Source organism: Hippopotamus amphibius, chromosome X (assembly GCF_030028045.1).
Source record: "Hippopotamus amphibius kiboko isolate mHipAmp2 chromosome X, mHipAmp2.hap2, whole genome shotgun sequence".
Lineage (NCBI taxonomy): Eukaryota > Metazoa > Chordata > Mammalia > Artiodactyla > Hippopotamidae > Hippopotamus > Hippopotamus amphibius.
The window spans coordinates 15,374,740-15,386,739 of NC_080203.1; the positions used below are offsets into that span (position 1 = coordinate 15,374,740).

Below are 12,000 nucleotides of genomic sequence, written 5' to 3' on the forward strand. Positions count from 1 at the left end.
CCATTAGTGATGGAAATTAGGCATTAGAATTCTCTATACGCTTCTGTACCAAGACTGGATTTTGCTTCATCTGGTCCAGTCCGCACTCTACCGAGTCCTTGAAAGCGGCATTTTTCAGGTTTGGCCTCCAGCATGGAAGCCTTAGTGGGCAGAAGAGTACGGTGGCCTCTGATGCTGTGTCTCTGTTCCTTGCAGTGGCCATGTATAAGGAGCCGTCTCTACATGACCTCACGGAGTTCTCCCGATCTGGAAGCGGGACCCCAACCAAGAGCAGAAGTGTCTCCGGCGTGCTGAACGGAGGCAAATCCATGAGCCACAACGAATCAACGTAGCCAGTGAGGGCAAAACAAGGGCTCTGTAACAGAACCTTACCTCCAGGTGCTGTTGAATTCTAGCAGTCCTTCACCCAAAAGTTCAGATTTGTCAATGACGTGTACCAAACAAACAAGGCAGACTTCACCATTCTAATCTGCCACCCAAACTTCTTTTCATCCTTACAAAAGCCCCATGATTTAGATCGAGCTTGTGCAAAAAAAGAGTGCCAAGCATGATCAGTGAACTAAATCTGGGAGAAGGACTGCCCAATTTTCTCATGATCTCACCTATGCTTTGGGGAAGACAAACCGAAAACATTTCACAGCACTAATGCTGATTTAAAAAATTGCTCTCCAACCAAGACAATTGAAAAGACCACCATTGTTCTTCAAAAACAAACAAACAAAATAACAAAACAGAACAAAATCAACTGCTTCAATGTTTTGTAGGGGCAAACAAAATTCTGTGAACCGTGTTGTTTTCTTGGCTTAATGTTTTCTATCTATGCTTGATTCACATGTATTCTTTACTTTGGTATAGCGCAACTTTATGATTTCTGGAATTCAATGGTTCTGTTGACTCTGTGTCACTTAATCCAACTCAACCAAATTCAGGGTTGAAGCTGAATTGGCATCTCAGGCTCAAGGCAACAGTGTTCTTGTGATTTTACCAAATTTTGTTTTCCTTTAGATTCGTAGTATTCTGGTCAAGTTCTTGTGCTGTACTTTGTGCGTAGAAATTGTGTTGTGTTGTCAACCCCAGTCAGTAAAGATTACTTAAGAAAAAAAAAGATAATCCTCAAGTGTAGATTTCTCTTAATTCCATTTGTGTTATCATGTTAAACTATTATTGTGGCTTCTTGTATAAAGACAGGAAGTGTGGAACTGTGATGTTGTCTTTCGTGTTGTTAAAATAAGAAATGTCTTATCTGTGTATGTGTGAGTTGTCCTGTCATTGTATTCAGCACGTGAATATTGTGTACAAGGAAATGTTAAGACTGGTTACCCCTAAACAACATATACTTATCCCTGCTTCTGGAAAAGTGTTTAAGACTTAGCTAGGTTTCCATTTAGATCTTCATATCTGTTGCATGGAAGAAAGTTGGAATCTTGGCATAGAGTTGCATGATATGTAAGATTTTGTGCATTAATAATTGTTAAAATCTGTGTTCCAAAAATGGACATAGATGTACAGGCAGTTTTCTGTCCTGTGCACAAAAAAGTAAAAAAAAAAAGTTGTTGAATATTTGTTGTTGTATACCCAGATACGCACCGAATAAACTGTTTATATTCATTCAAAGAAAAACCCTCCAATGTGTATTTATTGAGTGTCCATTACGTGCCGTGAACTGTGGTAGAAACTGCAGTTACGCACTGAATTATGTACATCAGGTCGCTGCCCTTGGATAATCTACAGTCTAGAGATTTATATTAACACACACACTCTTGAAAGTGTAGTTATTGTGCTAGCTGCTGTACTTGAACTTCAGATTGCAACAGAAGAATTCTCATTCCTATTCAGTGATGAATTGTACAAAAAGAGACCTGTGTTCTAGTACCCTCTCTGCCGTTCACACTGTCATTTCCCCCTCGCTGTTGCTGATTTCTCTCAGTAGAGGGAAGGCATGGAGCTAAATATCTCAAGGCCTTTCCACCTCTGAGAACTGAAGGAAGACATAAACATTTTCTTTTTTTATTAAAATTTCAAAATGTATGTTAAAATTGAAAGGTTTTTACAGTGAACATTGGTAAACCTACACCTATGTTCTACCATTAACATATTACTGTTCTCTACATCTATCTGTCCATCAATCCATCTTATTTTTGACACTTTTCAAAATAAATTGCAGACATCTGTACACTTCCTCCTAATTCGTTATGTATATCCGTAACTAGAGTTCAATGTTCGTGTGCAGTTTTTTTCTCTTACTTTTATTTATTTAATTTTTATCTTTTGGCTGTGCCGCACGGCATGTGGGATCTTATTCCCTGACCAGGGATCAAACCCGCGCCCTCCTGCCTTGGAATCATGGAGTCTTAACCACTGGACCGCCCGGGAAGTCCCTGCAGTTTTTTCTCTTAATATAAAACTTACAAGGAAGTGCATGTATCTTTAGTGTACGTTTGTTGAGTTGACACATGCATACATTTGTGTAGCCATAAACGTTTTCAATGTTGATGACTTTTCACTAGCTCCCCAAAGCTGCCATTGCCTGATCATAATGCTTCAGGAGTAGCCAATGTAGGAAAGTTAAGAGTGAAAGAGCAGGTGAAACATAATTGACTGGCACTTTTCAGGGCATCCATCAAATAAAGTTACTGGGGCCCCAAGCAGCATGCTTTTGCACAGAGGGGAAGCTGCCCATTCCTAAGATGTCTGGGCCGGATTCAGCAGGAGCTCCAAGCCCAGCCCAGCCCAGCTCAGTCACCTTGTGATCCTGTCTTAAGCCCTCATCCTGCCAGAGCTCTAAGGTCCAGCTGCATGAAAGAGGTTGCCTGCTCAGCTTGGACAGGAGCCTGGGTACCATATACCATAAGTAGACTAGCTCAACCCTGTCCCCTATTCAGTCTGTAGAGAAAAGAAGTGCATTGTCTCACTCTTGCTCCAAGGACTTTAGGATTTCGTCACCGACTAGTTTGCTTGAGGCTCTTGTTTTTCCATTGTTTAGGAATAGTAGGTCTGCTGATCACAAACAAGTCAGTACCTTGGTGTCTCAGGGAAGCCTGGCATATGTAAGAAGTGGCCAAAATGCCCAAGAATAACCCTGTAGTTCCGGCATTCCCTATGAGCTGCCTCAAGTTGTTAGTAACAGAAGGTGGTGTTTAAATAAATCAGTAAATTATCAACCAAAAAAACCTCCCTACAAACAGTGATACTGTCACACATCTTCATTACACACACACACACACACACAGTTCAGTAACATTTCTCATGGTTGAGAACGTTAGCCCTGCCACATGTTTGATGAAATAACATTTTTGGAAAAACACCACAAGGACTGTTGCCTCTCAGACCTTTGTCCACTCAGAAATACCTGGAGGGCTTGTAAGACAGATTGCTGGACTCCACCGCCAGCGTTTCTGATTCAGTAGATCTGGGGTGGACTCAAGTTTAAGTTCCCAGGTGGTGCTGAGGCGATCCTGGGGAACCACACTTTGAGAACCACTGGCCCGCATGCACACTCTCCTTCTTTGGGACTGAAAATGAGCATTAGCACATTCAATTCTAGAAAGTCTTGTGCTAAGGAAGCCTCTTAACTTTGAGAACCGCTGGGATGAACAAACTTATTTGGCCATGAAGCCATAGTTTCACAGAGCACATACTAACCCTGCAAGAGAGCAGTGGTTCTCTGGCCTTTGGGGGGCACCAGAACCACCTGTAGTTTTAGGCCAGGCCTGGGAACGTGATCTGTAGCCCTTACCCTCACCTCCCTGACCAGCACACTGGCCCAGTCCTAAGCCAATCAAGTTCACTGAAGAACTTTTCAAAGCAGCCAGCTACATGTTTCCAAATTTTCCAAGCACCCATTGTCCAAGTGAACACACGGGGGAAAATGAATATCCAATAGGATCATCTCTTCATCTGCAGCAACTGATTAGAACCCGTCTGCGGAGAAGGGGTGGCGGAATCATGGCTGATGACCATTTTGAATACATGCCATCCAGATGTGCCTTAGAAGCCTCCTTTAGCTGAGGTGTGTCCTTCATGGCTTAAAATGAAATGTGCCCTCACTGGCACCGCTGTATTTGTACCAACAGCCTTTTCAAGGCAATCTAGGCTTTTCCTCTCGTGCTTCTCAAACTTCTTCCAACCTCTAGTCAGAGCCATTTCCACATTTTAGGTCTTGATTACAGCAGCACCCCACTGCTGTACCAAAATCTGTTCAGGGCTATGGCAGTGGTATAATGGATGACCATTTCCAATCACAAGACCAAGTGGAGAACTATAGCTAGGGTGGGCCACTTGTGCCCCAAATTATTAACCTTATTGACGATGATAGCTTCTCACACTTTTCATCACTCTCTAAGCCAACACGTGGTCCCATGGCTTGGCCTGACACATCTAGTGATCCTGCAATGAAGACACCTGGCCGCCATGCTAGCTTGTTCTCTCACCTTGGGCACGCCCTTGCCCCCTAATAAATGGGAACGGTACAAGCATGGACTCACAACAGGATGTGACTCAAGTTCTGGGCTTCTCTTTAGCTGTAAATGAGAAAAATAGAGAAAAATCCAGACTCAGAGAAATAGCTTTTGAGTGCTATCCTTTCATGCACTGTCACATCCTGGACCTGTTTTCATAGCTAAACAGTGTACTGCTTTTTAGGGGTGGGTTTGAATTTGTTGCACAGAACAATAATCTCTGCCAAATCAGTCAGCCCTTTTGCTAATATCACATGAGTACAAATGTCTGGTATTTTCTTCTTCACTCTTACTCCAATATAAAAAATACAGGAAAATACATGGCATCACTCGGGGAATCTCGTTTTCTATATGGGCATTTTCGAAGAGGTTCGTAACAGCTGCAATTCTGTCATTATGCAGGAATTCTTTCTAGAACACCCAATACGGGTGGTTTTCAGTATTAGGATTCAAAACTGATTTACCAAATATCAATCCAATCTTTCCTTTTCTGTTAATTTTTGTTTCACTCACTCTGCCTCTTGCTCTCTCATCAGTCACTTCAGAAGCATGTACACACATAGATGTGCCCCCGAAAGTTCTCAGAGATGCTCTATTCCTCTGGGAAGATGACATATGTCTATTCAGCAGGGAGCCTGGGACAGTCAAGTTTAAAAAGCCAGGATTCAAGACATACAGATGGCCAATAGGTACATGAAAAGATGCTCAATATCACTAGTCATCAGGGAAATGCAAATCAAAACCACAGTGAGATACCTAAGCTCACAGCTGTCAGAATGGCTATTATAAAAAAAGACAAACAATAAGCATTGGTGAGGCTGTGGAGAAAAGGGAACCCTCCTACACTGTTGGTAGGAATGTAAGTTGGTGCAGCCACTATGGAAAAGAGTATGAAGGTTCCTCAAAAAGTCAAAAATAGAGCTACCATATGATCCAGCTATTCCACTTCTCAGTATTTACTCAAAGAAAACAAAGATTCTAATTTTAAAGAATCTGAAGAGAAATATATATATATATATACATATATATAAAACTGAATCACTTTGCTGTACACCTGAAACTAACGCAACATTGTAAATCAACTATACTTCAATTAAAAAAATGTAAATAAGATAACCTAAAAAAGATATGTGCACCCTAAGATTATTGCATCATTATTTACAATAGCCAAGATACGGAAGCAACCTAAGTGTCCATTGATAGATGAGCGGATAGAGAAGATGTGGTACATAAACATACAGTGGAATATTAGCCCTGAAAAAGAATGAAATTTGCCATTTGTGACAACATGGGAAAACCAAACCAAACCAAACCAACAAAAAACCGAAACAAAACAGAAAGAGACTCATAGGTACAGAGAGCAAACTGGTGGTTACTAGAGGGGAGAAGGGTGGGGAGTGGGCAAAATAGGTGACAGGGAATAAGAGGTACAAACTTCCACTTATAAAATAAACAAGTCACGGGGATGTAATGCACAGCACAAAGAATATAGTCAATCATACTTTAGTAATTGTGTGTGGGGACAGATAGTAACTAGACATCATAGTGATCATTTTATAATGTATAAAAATATCCATCACTATGTTGTACACCTGAAACTAACATAATATTATATGTCAGCTATTCTTCAAAAAAGTACCGGGAAGAATAAAGAAAGATTAAAGAAAAAAACAGGCCTCCCCGGCTTCTGAAGCTGTCCTGCCAGCTATGACACTTCTGTTCACTAAGGAGGATTGCCCAGGTTTGTCCCCAGAACATGTTAGCATGTCTGCACATTCAGTACTCCAAATAATTGTGTGCACTCTTAAAATAATTTGTTTTCGATTCTGTAAAGTTAACACTTAGAGTATGAGAAATGTACAAGGGCGATGATTGAGTAAATCTTGGCTCCTTGCAGTCAATTGGCTCAGCTTGCTGGCTCAGTGGATATTTATTACTTTATAAGCCATCAATGCAACACAGCACGTAACTGAGTCCTGGAGAAAGCTTTCGCCCAAGAACAAATGGATTGAGACTGAGTCAGTCTTTCAGAGAAAGAGATATTCTGGGGTTTTAGCAATGGGGAAATTTTCCTTCCTTACTGGAATTAATAAAGTGGATTCCAATTGGAAATAACTATTCAGCTTTGCATTCTTCATATATGTAAACCTCTCCATTGCTAACGCCCTGTTACAAACTGGATGGTTACAACCCATGTTCTTTTCTTCTTTAAAAGTTGCAAAACTAGGATCATTTAGTTCTCAAAGGCTAGCTGCACTACAGTTTTCCCTTTTATATAAAACAGCTGAACAAAACAGCTTGCACAAGTAGAATAGCGTGTGACTAAACTGTGCTAGAAACCAAATACACAGGTTGTACTTTCCAGAAACTCTCAGTCTAGAATAGTAGACATGCCACTATCAAATTTAGTCAGGTTAGGATAAACGTTGTAATACGTATAATCAATGTGTCAGGAGAGCACGTGGAGGAAGAAAATTGACTAGGGAAACTGAAAAACTTTCAAAGAGGAGTTCATCTTTGAGTGGTCTTAAAAGATGAATAGGAATTCGAAAGCTAGAAAGGTAGTGTAGATGACTCTAGGACAAAAAAGCAATATAAGCAAAGCATGGAGTCATTAAATAGAATTGAGTGTCCAGAAAACATTAATTAGCCTAGTGTAGCTGGACACAGGAGGCGGAGCCCCTGCTATTCAAGTGATGCTCGGGAGAAGAATAACCTCGCAACAATGCTTCATTCCATTGTGTCTCATGGCTGGAAAGAGATGGTGAACGACCTAGCTCTGGATTATTGGCGTGTCTTCGAAACCTAATTGCTCTATATGTTTTATAAAAACCCAATGAGTAAATTACTTTCGTAAGCAGACAAAAATCAAAGATAATGGTCTATGAGCAAAGTATGATTCACAGCCTTGCTTATTAGACTGGAGTGGATGGGTCTTACTAATTCCCCCTTCTCGTCTATTGAACAGTCTGTTCTTTGCCTGCTCTAAAAAGAATGTGTCAAGCAATGTGGGTTGTTTGACCAGTACAATCATACAGAGAAATAAAAGCAGCAGCAAGATAATGAGAGGAAAACTTTCTTCAAGCAAATTCCTTCTATCTAAAATGTACATTTTAATGATTTTTCCTTTGAATAAAGTTTATTTGAAATTTTCAGGTTTCCGAAGTTATTTAAAATAACATCTCTCCTTCCCTCTCCATACCCCATCACATACATGTGCCCACGTGCACACACACACACAATCTGTATACTTCTTTGGGAAGGAGAGCTAAAATTTTCATATAATGTGATGTACAAACTTCTTAACTATATCAATTAATTTCGTTTGACAAATGCATGCACCATGAAACCCAAACCCCTGTAATATAGTGTTTCCATCACCACGGCAACTTTTCTTATGTCCCTTCCCAGTCAATACCTGCCTACCACCCACAGGCAAGCAGTGGTCTGATTTTTTTCACCTTAGATGACTTGTTTCTGTTTGAGAACTTATTATAAATATTATCATACATGTGTGCCTTTCATGTAAGACTTCTTTTGCTCAGGAAAATGTTTTTGAGGTCCATCCATGTTGTCCTGTGTTATCAGTCTTTTACCCCTTTCTACTGCTAAGTAGTAGTACATAATATGGCTATATCCATAGTTTGCTTATCCATTTCCAGTTGACAACACCTGCGCTGTTTCCAATTTGGGCTGTTTGGAAGAGAGCTGCTATAAACAGTTTTATGCAGTTTTTTGTGGAAATAGACGCTCATTTCTCTTAGGTAAATACCAAGGAATGAATTTTCTGTATCCTGCAGTAGACGTATGGTTTATCTTATGTGCCTGTCAGAACTTTTTCCAAAGTACTACTTTTCTTTTCCCCGCTCCTACCAGCAGTGTATAAAAGTTCCAGTTGCTCCAAATCCTCGTCAACATTTGGTGTATCCGGTCTTTTTAATTTTAGCCATTCTGAAATGTGTATAGTGGTATCGCATTTGGCTTTAATCTGCATTTCCCTGATGATTAGTGATGTCAGGCACGTTTTCATGTGCTTATTGGCCACTCATGTATCTTCCTTTGTGATGTGTCTGCTCTCCTGATTTCCGCATTTATGTCTGTCTTTTTATTATTGATCTGTAGGAATTCTTTATATAACCTACATACCAGTTCTTTGTCAGATATATGATTTGTGAATATTCTCTTCCAGTTTATGACCTTGGTATTGATTGTCTTAATGGTGTCTTTTAGTGAGCAGAAATTTTAATTTTGAGAAAATCTAATTTACAACTTATTTTCTTTTATTAATGTTAATTTTTCTGTCTTTTCCTTAGTATTTGTTGTTGTTGTTGTTGTTTTTGTTTGTTTTTGGGCTGTGCTCAAAGGCATATGGGATCTTAGTTCCCCAACCAGGGACTGAAGCCATGCCCCCTGCAGTGGAAGTGCAGACTCTTAACTACTGGACCACCAGGCAAGTCCCTTATCCTTAGCTTTTAAGTTTACATCTATGATCCAGCTCAAATTAATTGTTATGTATGGTGTAAGGTCCTAGTTGAGGTTAATTTTTAAATGTGGATATCCAGCCCCACTTGTTGAAAAGACTTTTCTTTCCACATTAGGTTGCTTTGGTGTCTTTGACAGAAATCAAATAGACTCACGTATGTGTGAGTCTATTTCCAGACTCTCTATTCTGTCCTACTGGTATATTTATTGATTCTTATGCCAGCACTACACTGTCTAAATTACTGTAACTCTGTAGTAGGTCTTGAAGGCTGGTAATAATTCCTTCCACTTTGTTCTTCTTTCCCAGATAGCTTTTGAACATTCTAGGTCCTTACCTGCGTAGCTGGAGATGTCCCACAAGGCTTGCACTTTAATCTTCTGCCCTTCTACTTTTCCATCCCAAGTGCCCATCTGATCTCATGTTTTCACTCATCATTGCTAATTAATGAATCTCCAAATCGTAATCTCTGGCTAAGTCTAATTCATGCTCCAAGCCCATGTTGACATTCCCCTAAAGCTTAGCTATTTCTCCACATCAATAACCAACTGAACTCAGTAGGCTTTCCCCCAGGCTGGCCCAAATCAGGAGTAAGATCATTCTTACCAGCTTCAAGCTCAGGAAAACAAGGTCTTCGAACTGCCTCTTCATCTCCCATGGCTAATCATTGAGAGTCACCAAATACTTACTTGCTTTTTCTCTTCTCTTTTTTAGCCATTCTTATAGCCACCTTCTCCGGAAAATTCCACCTGAATTAATGCTGTCTCGCACTATCTCTCCTTCATATCCTAGCTACATAAACTTCCTAAAAATCCTTCAGGCCATATTATTTCCTTACTTGATAATGTCTGATCAATTCTAAACCTCTGGAGGTTCCTCCACAGGTGGTCTTCCCCCAACTCTCTCACCTCCTTTCCTAGTAGTCTTTATAAATAAATGTGCTAGCTGGTAGTTATTTGAGCCTTTCAACAATGTTTTTCTAACTACGTAAAATTCAGCCTTTCCAGATATTACAAGATGTAGCTATGAAAATTTTCCTCGGGTCAGAAGGAAAAAACCATTCCTATCATTTAGTAACCACACTACATTAAACGTTCTCAATTTTCAATAATCATTTCAGCATAAACTTCAATTATTTAACCAATAAGTCCCACCTTTTCAAAGTCTTCTTGCCTCTGTTGATGGATAAAGCTCCCAGAATTACCTTAGATCCCTTCATTGTGCTATCACTTGCTGCTCAGCATTAACCATGTAGTTCATGAGAACTTCAAGTCCTCCTCGACCTGACCAATGATGCTGAACAGGAATTTTCTCTTGGTAGTGTTCCTAGACACTTCTGTAGGGAGCACACTTTAGGCATTCATTCTTGCTCTAATGACAAGAAAGGTATTTTTAAGATGTGCATTAGGAAATACTGACAACTTTCCTTTCTATATTTTATACATGACTAATCGCACACTGCATCCCTCAGTCCAGGCTCCAGATCATTCCAACTCATTGTTTCCTAAAGAAATGCCTATCATTGTAGAAAGAAGCTGAGAGTGGTTTTAATTATATTAGAATTTGGGACATAGACACTCCAGCTCTAGCCATCGCACTCACCTGCTTGATGACTTAGGATGAGTCACTTCTCCTCTCTCAGGTTTTTTATTTGGAAAACAAGGGGTTTGGACTCAATGTTTAAGGATACTCCAGTTAACCCAGTCTAGGATTATATTGAGGGCTGCTATGGTCTAAATGTGTCCCTCCCAAATTTCATATGTTGAATCTTAATTCTCAATGTAATGGTATTAGGAGGTGGGGCCTTTAGGAGGGGCTTAGGTCATGACGGTGGATGCCTGTTGAATGATACTAGTGTTTTATAGAAGTGACCACACAGAGATTCATCACCCCTTCCTCCATGGGAGGACATAATGAGAAGTCTGCACCCTGGAAGAGGGCCCTCACCCAACAGTACAGGCACCTTGATCTTGGACTTCCAGCTTCCAGAACTTTGCGAAATAAATTCCTGTTGTTTATAAACCACCCAGTCTGTGGCATTTTGTTACAGCATCCAGAATGGACTAAGATAAAGGCCTTCTGGGTCTCTGGGTGTGAAGTCCTTCCCTCAAAACATAGTACGTAGGCAATTTCCAGTCTATTCATACATTAAGTTCTCCCTGGATCTAGAGCTATTCTATCACAGGGCCATATTTGGACCTCAAACCTTGAAAGTAAAACTCACAAAAATGGTAAAGAGAATGAAATATACTACATTTACTATTAAGACTGAAGATCCCAAAATAAATACTTTCCAAGAATGATGACCTCGTCTGACACACTCAACCATTCACTTACAAAAATGTATGGGGGCGGGAGGTGGGGGTACTTCCCTGGTTGCCCAGTGGTTAAGACTTCGCCTTCCAGTGCAAGGGGTATGGGTTGGATCCCTGGCCGGAGAGCTAAGATCCCACATGCCTTGGGGCCAAGAAACTAAAACATAAAACAGAAGCAATATTGTAACAGGCTCAATAAGAGCTTTAAAAATGGTCTACGTTAAAAAAAAAAAAAAAGGGTATTTGGTTCTTACTAAGGTCCAGGCCTTACGTAGGCACTCAGAATATGGGGATGAAATAAATATGATCCTTGTCATGGAAAAGAGTAAGGTTTAATGAGGAAGATAGGATGTCTACAAATAAATTGCCCTATTGACTGGAATGCTGGGTATAATCTTTAAAAAGTGTTCGAGGACCACGTTCTGATAAGTTAGCAACATCATAGCAAATAGTAGAGTTTCTGCCACCAATTAGGGAACTAGAGTCAGTTCAGTCCCTTGCGCTGTAGGGTTTTTTAAGGAAAACTCATCTGCCCCTTCTTCCCTGGCATTGCTAGTGTGAGAACATATCAAAGATTTTACATTTTCTCAGAAGCAGAATTGTTCCTGCAGTATAAAACAGAAATATAGTGGGAGAATGCCCTAGATCTAAAACTACCTTTAGTGAGTTTGAGAGACTGTCATTTTGAAATCCACTATTAAAACATTTACAGGGTAAAATTTTAACACACATAAATAAACAAACCTAT

The 12,000-nt window shown here is 40.1% G+C and overlaps 1 protein-coding gene across 1 annotated transcript in view; it reads left to right on the forward strand.

The window, feature by feature from the left end:
- FGF13 (fibroblast growth factor 13) overlaps window positions 1-1,614 on the forward strand; it is a 67,209-nt gene extending 65,595 nt beyond the window's left edge. Inside the window, exon 5 of the mRNA XM_057718849.1 lies at window positions 196-1,614. Within this exon, the coding sequence (XP_057574832.1) occupies window positions 196-332 (137 nt within the window). The 3' untranslated portion in view covers window positions 333-1,614. The remainder of the gene's footprint in view (window positions 1-195) is intronic.
- The last annotated feature ends 10,386 nt before the right edge of the window (window positions 1,615-12,000 follow it).